The 13,135-nt window shown below is 43.4% G+C and overlaps 1 protein-coding gene across 1 annotated transcript; it reads left to right on the top strand.

Moving 5' to 3' along the window:
* The first annotated feature begins 1,111 nt into the window (after positions 1-1,111).
* On the top strand, positions 1,112-11,306 carry LOC102201776 (transmembrane protease serine 9). The gene is made up of 10 exons (XM_013914520.1): positions 1,112-1,219; positions 3,566-3,586; positions 3,755-3,917; positions 4,100-4,368; positions 7,621-7,766; positions 7,853-8,144; positions 8,376-8,541; positions 10,108-10,361; positions 10,500-10,597; positions 10,923-11,306. Exons 1-10 carry the CDS (start codon positions 1,165-1,167, stop codon positions 11,304-11,306), a joined length of 1,848 nt encoding a protein of 615 aa, XP_013769974.1. The 5' UTR covers positions 1,112-1,164.
* Positions 11,307-13,135: the final 1,829 nt, after the last annotated feature.

Here is a 13,135-nt window from a genome sequence, read left to right as displayed (position 1 = left end):
CACACAGGAGGGAGACACAGCTAAACCTAATTAGACCAGTTACTTATTATTTATATAGTATAACCATAGAAAATATAAATAATCTCTATTGTCTTTGTGACTCAAAGGTGTCTTCTTCATTTCCTTCTGAGAAAATCAGTTTTGTTCTCGTCTGCATAAGGGAAGTAACTGCACTCCTACTGAGCATGTGCAGAGTATTTAATATTGCCCTCAGTCTCCCCATGCCACCTCTACAAAATAAAGAAAACTGGAGCTATCACTGAGAAATAGAAGACTACACTTTCACATTATATAACTGGCAGTGGATTCAGTTCATTTGTTCATTCGGGGAAACCTGGTGCAGTCTGACCGGTTTATTCCTGGGCAGGCTCATTGTTGGCACTTCCTATTGTGTCAGTCCGGCTGTCACTGCAGATAAATATGAAATGAATCTGTTTCCTTCACAGAACAGATGTGTTGTGTATCTTCATCTTGTGTATCTAGCTCATTCATTCACAAAAACCTGATTCAAATCATATGAAATAAGTGGATTTATCATACTGATGAGAGAAACAACCTGTCTTTGGATGGATGGGTGGAACAGAATCTTTTAACGAACAAAATGTTTGCTGTTTTTGTTACATTTTGTGTTTGACATAAAGAAAATAAATAAAGAAACTGATGTTGCTGGGTGATAAAAGATACCAAAACTGCAATCTGAGATATGAGACTGCACAGCGGTCTCAGGGAGAATTCGATGGCAGTCAGTAGGAAGACTTTAAACATGAAGAAGAGGAAGCAGCTAAAATAAGAGATGGAGAGCTCTGGGTGGAAAGAAAAAGTTACCAGATAGCTGGGAAAGCACTGAGGGAAACATCCAAGAAGGTGTTTGGTGTACTGAAGAAGACTTGGTGTTGGAATGAGGAAGTACAGGAAAGCATTCAGATGAAGAGAGAAGAAGTGGGATAGTCAGGGAGCTGAAGGACATAGACAGGACTGCTGGAAAGGATTAATAAAAACGTTCAACATTGCTGCCTGAAAGCTGAAATGGTGAGCTGCAGTGAGGTGTTGGGTGTGTCGTCAGACAGGTGTCTGAGAGAGGTGTGCTTAATGCAGACAGAGAGGAGGAGGAGAGAGGAAGGTTATTTATGCCTCAGCAGGTCTGGAGGTTTGGATCTTACAGCGATGGCTTTCTACAAAGTGATGTGTTTGGCTGCTGGGCTGATGCTCCTGACCCAAGGTAAGAGCTCTCTGCACACACCTGCATCAGGTACGACTCAGAGGGCGAAAACACTCAGGAGCACAGCGCTTCACTTTAAAGTGACACTGCAGGAAATCCTGGAATTTAAAAATTCACTTTTCGAAGCAGGAGGGAATATCACACTGGGTGGACGAAGGGAAAATAATCAAATTAAGAAAGGCACTGGAAAAATGGAAAAGTGGAATAAAATCTCCCAAAGTCACATTACTAGCAATAACTGCACATCGAAATAAAAACTTTCCCCTCTTAATACCTGAAATTCCTTTTTATGTTCCTTTCAGTTTCTTTTTGGTTACTTCACCATATTTTCTAATATGGGTGGTATTCATCAGCACTTAGGACTTAGAACAGGTATTACAGTGTAAATATGTGGCTCACAGTCCTTTGTAGATTGTACATTCCAACACATTCATCCCAGCATGCAACACACCGACGGCTGTGACAATTCATCCGTATGTTATGCGTTGGGAGGTACGGAGCCCCGCAGGGGACATGGGAGAAAAAAAAATTAAGACAGACTTTTGCGAGATCTCACAAAAGTTTTGCGAGAGCTCGCAAAACTAACTCGGGATCTCGCGAAACTTTTTCAAGATCTCGCAAAAGTTGAATTCCAACAATGGCGGCAGCTACTTAGTTGTAATATTCCTCTTTCTGGGTCACAAAATACACTTTTAAGATATTTTGAAGCATAATTGTAGTTGTGTAAACGTCAGATACCTGCTCGGTTTACAAGACATCACATATTTGCAAAAGTGCTCCGACGTTTTCGGAGATCTGACACCCACCATCTCGAAGCTGACGGGAGGTCGAGACCTACTACAGCCGGGAGGAACACCGCTCTCCCGGCACATCGTGCCTCGACCTCTGGGTCGGCTTCGAGCTGGCGGCCTCCGAAGAATGCAGCTAAAATTTTTGCAAGATCCCGAGTTTGTTGTTAATTTTTTTTTCTCCCATGTCCCTTGTGGGGATCCGTAGGGAGGCATGAGAGCGGGTTGGAATGAATCTATAGATGGGTTTTACATGTGGCATGAAAATCAACCTAACAAAGCATTATGTACTTTTGATCATGAATCACTTTGGAAAACACTTTGTGATAGGGTTCAGGTTGTGGTTAAGGTTGGGGCTGGAATGGACGCTAGAGCCTCTTCTCTAAGCATGTCTTCTATTCGATTCAATTGAGAAACCAGAGTGTTTCATGAGGATGTGGAAAGGTACCTTTTGCACTGCTATGAGACGCCTAACGGCGTGACAAATATGTTATGAGTTGGATATTCAAAAGTTATTTTTGTTGGTGATAACAAAATCAGAATTTTCTTTATATGTCATCAAATCATCAAAATCTTAAACCTTAGCCCTGCGGTGTAACTAAGATCACCTGGTCCAGCCCTAACTATATGCTTTAGCAAAAAGGAAAGTTTGAAGCCTAATCTTGAAAGTAGAGATAGTGTCTGTCTCCTGAATCCAAACTGGAAGCTGGTTCCACAGAAGAGGGGCCTGAAAACTGAAGGCTCTGCCTCCCATTCTACTTTTAAATACTCTAGGAACAACAAGTAGGCCTGCAGAGCGAGAGCGAAGTGCTCTAATAGGGTGATATGGTACTACAAGGTCATTAAGATAAGATGGGGCCTGATTATTTAAGACCTTGTATGTGAGGAGCAGCATTTTTTTTACAGTTCATTACAGTCGTCCAGCCTGGAAGTAATAAATGCATGAACTAGTTTTTCAGCGTCACTCTGAGACAGGATATTTCTAATGCTTCTCTTGCACATGAATGAAGGAAGTCACTTTATTTGGTACAATTATGTAGGCTTCAGTAAACATAACTTTAAAATACCATAGCAAGAATGTGAAGACATGTTCATGTTCATGGTGAAGTTAAGGTTCTCATGACTTATGGATAAATATTACTAATGCATTAGTATCATTACTAATATTTATCCACTCATGGGACACATGAGAATAATTACTACAGCTGAGGTGATGTTGGACAACTACCTTTGGAAAACTATATTTTGATTGCGTGCATCTGTTTGTGTCATGTTTGAATGTGAACCTTTAACTGAAGTCAGTGTTGTGTTTCTTTAAATTTCTGTGTCATACTCTCCTCTGACCCTGAGATGGATGAATGAACATAACACTGTCAGCCTCTGCAGTAATGTAGTAGTGGTATTAGTAGAACAACATCCACTGTGTGCACAGGCTGTAAACATTTTTATTTCTGCTGTAACGTTTTAATATGGGAGTCTGTGGGGACTGACTCTCTGCTGGATGCTTTCAGCTGACCACAGCCAGTCAATTTTACCACTATTGTTTTCTGTGTTTCAGAGTCTGAGTCACAGCTGGATGGTAAGAAAAAGCTTCTTTGTGTAATAAATCTTTAGTTTCATATGAATATTAGTTTGTGAGTGAACTGTAGACTCCAGGATCACTGTGTCCTCACTCAGCAGTTTGTAAAGCTGAGAGTTTACAGCTCCTACAGTAATGCTCACTCTGTGTTTTAATGTCGGTCTTCAGTTTGTGGTCAGCCAAAGCTCAACACCAGGATTGTAGGAGGACAGGTGGCCCCTGTTGGCAGCTGGCCCTGGCAGGTCAGTCTGCAAAGATTTGGGTCCCACTTCTGTGGAGGATCCCTCATTAACAGTCAGTGGGTGCTGACTGCTGCTCACTGCTTTGAAACGTGAGTGATGAGGCTGAAGCTGCACTCTAAACAAGATTTAGTGGAATAAAGACATTATGAAAACTCCCCATCAGGGGACCAGGGGTGTAACATGATAAATAGCTAACAGGGCAGAAAGTCAAAGATGTCATTTCATTTTAACAATCACAATAACTGTGCATCGTTTCGTTTCCTGATCCTAGCATTACTTCAACCGGTCTGACTGTGAATCTGGGCCGTCAGAGTCTACAGGGATCTAACCCCAATGCAGCGTCTCGGACAGTAACACAGATCATCAAACATCCAAACTACAACTCTGGTACCAACGACAACGACGTCTGCCTCCTGAGGCTCTCCTCACCGGTGACTTTCAACAACTACATTTCTCCCGTCTGCCTGGCAGCTTCAGACAGCAGCTTCTACAGCGGTGTTAACAGCTGGGTCACCGGCTGGGGCAACATAGGAGAAGGAGGTGGGTCAAAAAGACACCAGATTGGTTTTAGAGTAAAGTTGATTATAATGCAGGGAATAAGAGTGCTGTCTCAGAAATATTTAGAGCAATATAATTCTTCTTCTGTGAGCTAAAGAGATTCTGATGACTGCAAACACATTATTTTTAAAATGTTTCATTTTTAAATTTGAATTGTGCCTTCAATAGAAAATAATGGCTAGAACAAACCGTCTGATGCCATCTGTATCTCAACGTCTTGGTATCTTTTCAGGCATCTTGTTGCCATAAATTCTTTGGCCTCTCGTTCAGAGAGGTAATCTTGTATTCTCTGGTTCCAGATGTTCTTCAGCTGTAAGAAGGCTTTTGCTTTGTCTGTTCTCCCAACTTTTAATGACACTCCCAATGTAAGGGAAGGAATCCATGTCTGTGTTACTACTTCTGAGACAGCTATATTTAATTCCATGATCTTGATTTTCTCTTTGCAGATGTTAAGTCTTACTTATGCAGAAACAGCTGCAAGCTTGCTTGTCTTATCTTTTTATTGCCAGGTAGCACTGCCCATCGCTTTTCAAGTTTTTCCTGCTTACTGAATACATTTTATATTCAAATGTAAGCAACCTAGAAATGATATGCAGCAAGTCATTCTGTGGTGAGTTGTGTACCAGTCTTCAACAAAAGTCTTCCAACTCTGCCAGGCTCCACTTTGCCTTGTCGCATTTCTCCTTGTTTACAATGTCTTCATGAAACATTTCTCCATGTTGGTCATTGACATTTTTATGTTCATGCATCTATAAATTGTCCTGGCTGGCAAGGCAGGCTATGTGGAGGTGAGGTGAGGACCCGTGCAGGCAGAGGTTGTGATGAGAACGAGCTTTATTTACAAGAAGTGCAGGATTCATCAGGAGCGGAGATAGTAAACACAGGGAACTAAGAAAACTCTAAACCGGGAAACTAATGAAACCAAACTGAAACTTGAATCCAGGGAGAAATCAGAGCTGACGAAACGAGGACGCAAAGACATATGACACATACCTTCAAAGTAAAACAGGAAGTTTGTTTGTGTGTGTGCGTGTGTGCGTGTGTGCGTGCGTGCGTGTGTGCAAGTTACAATTTTTTTTTGTTAAGGTCTGTTTACAGATACAAAGCAAAAACTGGACGTGCCCTCGCTTGTGTGTGGGTTTCAACAAGTATGAATTTTGACCCGATTTTTCTTCCCTTCAGCTGATTGGTCAATGTGATGTCAATCACAAATTTAACAGTCCAGTCAGAGAACAGATGGGTTTGCCGCTTTACTGAGCTTATTACTACAATTTATTTATGACCACAATTTGAGCCCATACAGTTCCACCTTTCCCCTCTAATTCCAGCCACTTGCTAAAGTATGGAATACCACATTGGTGCCAGTTGGTCTGCCAGCCTCCCTGCTACTGCCGCCTGAACCCACTATCCCCTCTGCAGTGGAACCACAGACCACACCCTGCCACAGAGCATGTGATAATATTCTGGTGCTTTACAAGAACTACTGTCTGAAGACGGACAGACAAATAAGCTCTACCTAAATTTTACCATGTGTGATTCACATTACTGTAAATTAGAGGTGTTTTATCCCACCGGCTTGCTCCTGAACAAAGTCAATCCGATACATGTTTCTGTAGTGTTAATGTTATGAAATGGCTGTGGCAGTCAGGATGTAGGACCCAAAATGCAGGACACTCAGACGGAGGGGTAAACTCCTAGAGGCTGCTTTATGGCACTTGCAGAAAAACAAAACCCTCCATAAACAATAAACTTGCAAAAACAAACCAAAACCAGGAACTAATACTAAACACAAAGATACTGGAGACAAGAGACTAGGGACAAGGACCATGGAGGGAAAGAAACGGAGGGAGATCAGGGGTGGTTACCCCTGTACTGGCAGACCAGGGTGGTAGTTCCAATTTTTAGCAAGGGGGACCGGAGGGTGTGTTCCAACTACAGGGGAATCACACTCCTCAGCCTCCCGGGGAAAGTTTATGCCAGGGTGCTGGAACCTCGGATACAGGAAGGGCAATGCGGTTTTCGTCCTGGTCACGGAACACTGGACCAGCTCTTTATCCTCTCAAGGATACTCAAGGGTGCATAGGTGTTTGCCCAACCAGTCTACATGTGTTTTGTGGACTTGGAGAAGGCATTCGACCGTGTCTGGCCCATTGCTACGGGTCATTCAATCCCTATACAACCGTTGCAAGAGCTTGGTTCGCATAGCCGGCAATAAGTTGGACTCGTTCCCAGTGGGTGATGGGCTTCTCCAGGGCTGCCCTTTGTCACCGATTCTGTTCATAACTTTTATGGATAGAATTTCTAGGTGCAGCCAAGTGGCGGAGGGCTTTCACTTCGGTGGCCTCAGAATCTCAACTATGCTTTCCGTAGATATGTGGTTCTGTTGGCTTCAATGGGTAACGGCCTCCAGCTCGCGCTGGAATGGTTTGCAGCTGAGTGTGAAGCAGCGGGATTGAGGATCAGCACCTCCAAATCTGAGGCCATGGTTCTTATCCGGAAAAGGGTGGAGTGCCCACGCCGGGTCAGAGATGAGTTCCTGCCTCAAGTGGAGGAGTTTGAGTATCTCGGGGTCTCGCTGCATCAGTCCCTCGTGGTGAAGAACGAGCTGAGCTTAAATGCAAAACTCTCAATTTACCGGTCGATCTACGTCCCTACTCTCACCTATGGTCATGACCGAAAGAATGAGAGAGCGGATACAAGCGTTGGAAATGAGCTTCCTCCGAAGGGTGGCTGGCCTCTCCCTTAGAGATAGGGTGACAAGTTCGGCCATCTGGGAGGGGCTCAGAGTAGAGCCGCTGCTTCTCCACATCGAAAGGAGCCAGCTGAGGTGGTTCGGGAATCTGACAAGGATGCCTCCTGGGCTCCTTATGGGGAGGTGTACCGGGCATGTGCCACCGGGAGGAGGCCCCGGGGCAGACGCACAACACGCTTGAGAGATTATATCTCTCGGCTGGCCTGGGAACGCCTTGGTGTTCCCCCAAACAAGCTAGAGGAGGTGGCTGGGGAGAGGGAGGTCTGGGCTTCTCTGCTTAGGTATGAAGCGGAAGAAGATGGATGGATGGCTTTTAAAACATGAGGTTATTATAAAATGAGGTTGATACATGAGGAATCGTGGCTACAAGATCATTCTGGTACCAAACTTATGCTGACCACCCACATGTTCCACAAGCAGATAGGACAATAAATGTTGAACTTTTTGAGCAGATTTTTGTTTGATTTTTTTGTCCGTCTCAGTGTCCCTTCCTTCTCCACAAAACCTGATGGAGGTGGAGGTTCCTGTTGTGGGAAACAGGAAGTGTAACTGTAACTATGGAGTGGGATCAATCACTGACAACATGATCTGTGCCGGGTTCAGTGCAGGAGGAAAGGACTCCTGTCAGGTGATTGTTGTTACCCGTGTTTGGCACATTTTCACCTTCTACAGTTTCTTCTCCTCAGCTAACAGTAAATGTTTCTGCTCTCAAAGGGGGATTCAGGAGGTCCAATGGTGAGCAAGCAGAGTGGTCGCTGGATTCAGGCGGGAGTCGTCAGTTTTGGGGAAGGTTGTGCCAGGCCGAATCTTCCAGGAGTCTACACCAGAGTATCCCAGTACCAGACCTGGATCAACAGTCAGATCTCCTTCAACCAGCCGGGCTTCATGATGTTCACGTCCACTGGGACCAACAGTGACTTCAGTGTCTCCTGCACAGGACTGACACCAGTGCCAACCACCACCCCTACTACCACCACCACACCTTCAACCACCACTACCACACCTGCAACCACAATCTCCACCACAACAACCACAGTCCCTGCAACAACCACCAACAGAGCCGCCATCATTACAACAACCACGCGGCCTTCGACCACTCCCCACTGTGAGTGTCCATCATGAAAGCACTTTATTAAAAAATGGTTTGGTCTAACCTACCTGACCTCAAGCTGATGGGTTCATGCAGTCCAAGTTTTTAAAATTTCTTTGTGTCTTCCTCTGTTTATTTTTTCAGCACTGGTCTGTGGACAAGCTCCAAGGAATTCTCGCAACATGGGGGGACCCTCAGTGGTGGCTGGTTCGTGGCCGTGGATGGCGAGCCTACAGAAGAATGGAAGTCACGTGTGTGATGGGTCTCTGGTGGCCTTGGACTCAGTGTTGAGCAACGCCAACTGCTTCTCAAGGTCAGTTGAAGTTTGGACAGACAATGATACAGTTCATCCTCTGGGGACTGAGTAAATGACATGACTTTCCCTCCACCACAGTCGTGTTCACGTTCAGTTGACATTGATGACACTGTGCATCAGTCAAATGCTGATTAGTTGACAAGTGGGCCAGAACCGGAAGAGACAAAGAGACAGTTGAGTTCACAAAAAGAGGCACAAGAAAATCATTAAAGATTTGAAAAAAAAAATGCATAAAGGGTACAGACAGCGGCTGCAGTGGATACTATTCATTGTTTTAAACCTTCAGTTTCACTTCAGCTCTTTGTAGTCTAGAATTCTTCTCCATAGCTGGCTGACAGACCAACAACAGCACAAGCAAAAGTTGTACCACGGACCAGTTGTACCACATATTTACATTTTATGTTGAAACATATTTTCCCTATTTGACAGCGAAGATCTAAGAGGCAGAGCCAATACCAAGATGATTAGCTCAGGTGGAATTAAAAAATTCTGTCTATCGTCCAAAATGGTAGTGCTGGCTCTGATAATCACTATTAAAAACCTTTACTGGGACAAGACTGCCAGGAATCAAATCACCATCAAGCTCCAACATGATAAAGGGGGGTCCCGTTGTCCCTCTCTGGGGGGTACACTCCCACGGGATTTGAATCTGGGACTTTCCACCATTTGACCTTAGAACTGAAGAAGCTTCTCGGAGGAGAGATCTTCAAGCAACTTAAAGAAGTCCAGACACGTTTCTTTCCAAGCTCCTTAGACTACGATGACCTGGATGACTGAGAACCTTCACAGACAACATGAAGAAAAGTTTAGTTTGCAGCTGTTCAACACTGTTTGGATTACAACATGAAAAATCTAAAGTAAAGGTACAGAATTAAAAAGCATAAACATGCAGATGAACAACCACCAATGGTGGTCAAAAAACATGGTGGAGATCTTTTTGAGACTGAACACTCTCTCTTTCCACTGAGTCAAAATTTTGTAAACAAACTTTATTCCACTATGGATTAATCCACCAGTGAAAACTGTGCCCAAAAGACTGAAAATGTAACCATCCCTTTAAGGAAATGAGCGAGTCTTTAAAAATGAAAACTGAACACAGTCCCAGCAGATCAGATGATCTCAGTGCCAGCCCACATCACCTGATGGTGCCACCCTTCCACACTTTCCACACATGTAGCTGATCAGTCCAACACATGGTTATCATTTAAGCTGATTCTGTGTTAAAACCAGTCCATGGGTACATTGTCATTTACAGTGTAACCTGATGTGCAGCTCTATAAAGATAAAGCAAGGCTTCGACTCAGATTGTTTTTTTCATCAGCAACATTTTCTGTGACGTGTTTTGTACTTTTTTTCAAATTAAATCAAAGAGAAAAACTTCACCATTAACTGATTAGCTCTCTGGGTCTTCTAGTTAAATATATACCTCTTTAATAAGACCCAGGCCTGAATGTCACCAGGATCAAGTCTGTAAAACTTGGGTCCCATGAAGTTGAGTGTAAAGGTGTAGATCTTGTTTGAAGCTGATGAAGTTTATGTTTGTGTGCTTCGTTCCTCCCACAGCTCCCCTGTAGCGTCCGAGTGGACTGTTGTGTTGGGGCGTCTGAAGCTAAATGGATCCAACCCCTTTGAGGTGACGCTGAATGTGACAAATATCACTCTGAGCAACACGACCGGGACCAACATAGTCATCCTCCGTCTATCTGCCCAGCCCACCCTGACCGACTACATCCAGCCCATCTGCTTGGACAACGGGAGAACCTTCGCCGAGGGCTTGGCGTGCTGGGCGGCCGGTTGGAGTCCTGGAAGAGGAGGAGGTGAGTCAGCAACATGAAGGCTGACAGAGTTCTGCCCAGACTCTGCACCAGTCCATCTCTCAGATTACACATGTGGACCACTGCACTTACAGTTTCTTTAGTCAAACATCAGGATTTTCTTATCTTTCATGATGTTAGCTGAGGAAGTTATGCAGCAGTTTCAGACCTCGGTGGTAAACTGTGGGAACTCATCATCGAGTGAGAGCATCTGTACAGACGTGTTTGCACTGCAGCAGGTAAATGACTGGATTCTTCTTCTTATAACACTGTCTGCTGACATGTTGTTTAATTTGGATTTAGCTGCTTATTACAGTCACATGTTGAATTTGGATAGTTCATCATCTTGAGTTTCCAGAGTGCTTACAATCTTCAGAAACATGTAAGAAGTTCCAGCTCTGAAATTTCAGTTTTCATTTTTGGCCAGTTAGATTTAATTTAAGAGTATCTCTGTATCTTTGTTTTAAACCTTTAAAAAACATTATTAGAGGGAAAAACATGGCAACCAAATAATATTAGATATGATTTTCTGATTTTAAATTGAATTCCCGTCTCTTTGTTCAGGGTGATTCTGGCGGCCCGCTGATGTGTAAGCAGGGCGGCTCTTGGTTCCAGGCGGTCGTGTTAACAGCTCCAAGCTCCTCTGCCGGGAGAAGACGAAGCTCAGTCATGACCTTCACCAGAGTGAGCTCCTTTGACTCCTTCCTGTCTGAGACGGTCAAGTCACTCTTGTCTCCAGCCTTGAATATCACCAGCGCCAACTCCGCCAACCCCACCAATGTCTCCGTCACTACCACTACCAGCAGTACCTACACCACCACAATGGTTACCACTACTACTGACTCGAAAAGCGTGTTCGACAGCAGCGAGGGTCGTCCTGCTCACTCCTTCATCTTTGTCTTCTTCCATCTCCTCAGCTTCGCCTTTTGTCTCCAACTCTGCCTTTAGGGAACCCAAACTTGATTCACATGATGTGATGGACACAGATGAATGTGAACAAGCTTCGATGTTGAGACTTTACAGGTTTAGAGCTTTGCCTGCCAATCTTTGATCTGATTCTGCCTTGATTGGATTTCTACAGAGAGCTCAGTAATGATATTCTGGATAATCAAAACAGGCATTCATACATGAAATACTCCTGGATGAATCTTCAGCGCAAACATCATGACCCTCCAACAGAGAGGTTGACTTCAAATCCCAGAGGGCAGTACAGTGCCATCATCCAATCCAATCATTGGAGGGGGTTCTACTGATTACAATGAAAGTATTTTTTTTAATATGCAAATGATTTATGTGCACTATGAGACATTTGTTGTGATGAATTCAGGCTCACGCTGTGCAGCCTGGAGAGTTGAGTTGAGTTCCTTCCACTGAGGAAGTTTTATTTACACAACCTCTGTAATCCCGATTTAGTTAATGAGCATAACACAGTGAGCTGAACAGATCAAATGACATGAAGGAATTACATTTGCCTATATTTAGTGGGGCCTTGTCCTTACACTGACCTCATTATGAGAAACTATAGACATTTAAGAAAAAGCAGATTAATGAAATGTGTTTCTGTACCTCTGAGGGACGACTACCTGGAGCCCAAGATTCAGGCTGGACTGGAAGAAATCCTCTAAATCTTGCACTGAACATAAAAATGTAGCCCAGCAGTTTAAACTTCATGTTTTTCTGAAACTGAACAGATCAGTAGGATATTTATCAGATTTAGAGAAATATATTTGTGGATTTTTTCGAACACAGAGACAATGACCATCCCTACCTCATGTCCTGGGCCAATGTTAAGCACTTAATGTTCACAGTTGAACCGAACTGTCTTTAAGGGCAGCACACATACTGAGCACTCTCTGACCTCTCTCTGGTATTGGATCTGTTATGGTGGCAGTAAAGTGAGTGATTATTGGAGAATGGTTGCAAGCTCTTTCACTGATTCTGCTGAAGTTCTACTTTATAATGTTATTTTTTTTATTCTGGTGTAAATATCACTGAGATTAAAAATGTCCTTTTCATGACTGACATGGGCAATGAAGCAACAAGGGTTTTATTTTAAAAAATGAACACCAGTTATCAGCGTCACATCTGCTAAAGCAGACAGCATGCAGCGACAAGGATGAGTACCCAAATAAGAGAAAGTAACTGATTTAATTGAAGGCGTGCCGTTTATTAAGACAGATCCACAAGAAAGGGAAAAAACATAAGTCTCAAACTAAACAGAAGAATGCCTAAACACAAAATAATAACCAGACCACTACAAAAACCTTGGAAAACATACACAATATATACACCAAGGGTAACGATGGAATTTGGTAAAGAGGAAAACAGAATACACTAACACAGCACACAGAACTATTACAAGAAAACAGGAAACCACAGACTCACAAACAGAGGCAGCATGAGATGTAACTGGGAAACGAATAAATAAACATGGAGACAGAATTTAACCCACATAAGGGACATGACACACTCAGAAGGAACAGAACCACGACTAACAGTAAATCAAAGGATGTTAATAATCAAAAACATAACACTTGGTCACCAGACCCAGGGCCATGACCATCGGGTTACGGCTGTCTTTGGACAATGAACATAAAACATAAACACACAATAAAAAGTTTCACACAAATATCCAGATAACATGAAAAAAGATCAAAGCCTAGATTTATCCCATATTTGGGAAATTCTAACTGATCTTCGGAAAGCCTTGGAAAGCTGTTGAGACAGTATACAGCTGAGCATTATTTAGTGTAAATAAATACAACTCAAACACACAC

Source organism: Pundamilia nyererei, unplaced genomic scaffold, assembly GCF_000239375.1.
Source record: "Pundamilia nyererei isolate P.nyererei 1_Seehausen unplaced genomic scaffold, PunNye1.0 scaffold00202, whole genome shotgun sequence".
Classification (NCBI taxonomy): domain Eukaryota; kingdom Metazoa; phylum Chordata; class Actinopteri; order Cichliformes; family Cichlidae; genus Pundamilia; species Pundamilia nyererei.
Note: the sequence above shows the minus strand (reverse complement) of the source record. Positions and strands in the feature narration are given on the sequence as shown.

Excerpts from the sequence above, each read along its gene's own strand:
- LOC102201776 (XM_013914520.1), top strand. The coding sequence starts at position 1,165 with ATGGCTTTCTACAAAGTGATGTGTTTGGCTGCTGGGCTGATGCTCCTG. Across the intron at positions 8,145-8,375 it reads AACCACCACTACCACACCTG|TGGTCTGTGGACAAGCTCCA; the intron begins CAACCACAATCT and ends TTTTTTCAGCAC. Across the intron at positions 8,542-10,107 it reads AACGCCAACTGCTTCTCAAG|CTCCCCTGTAGCGTCCGAGT; the intron begins GTCAGTTGAAGT and ends TTCCTCCCACAG.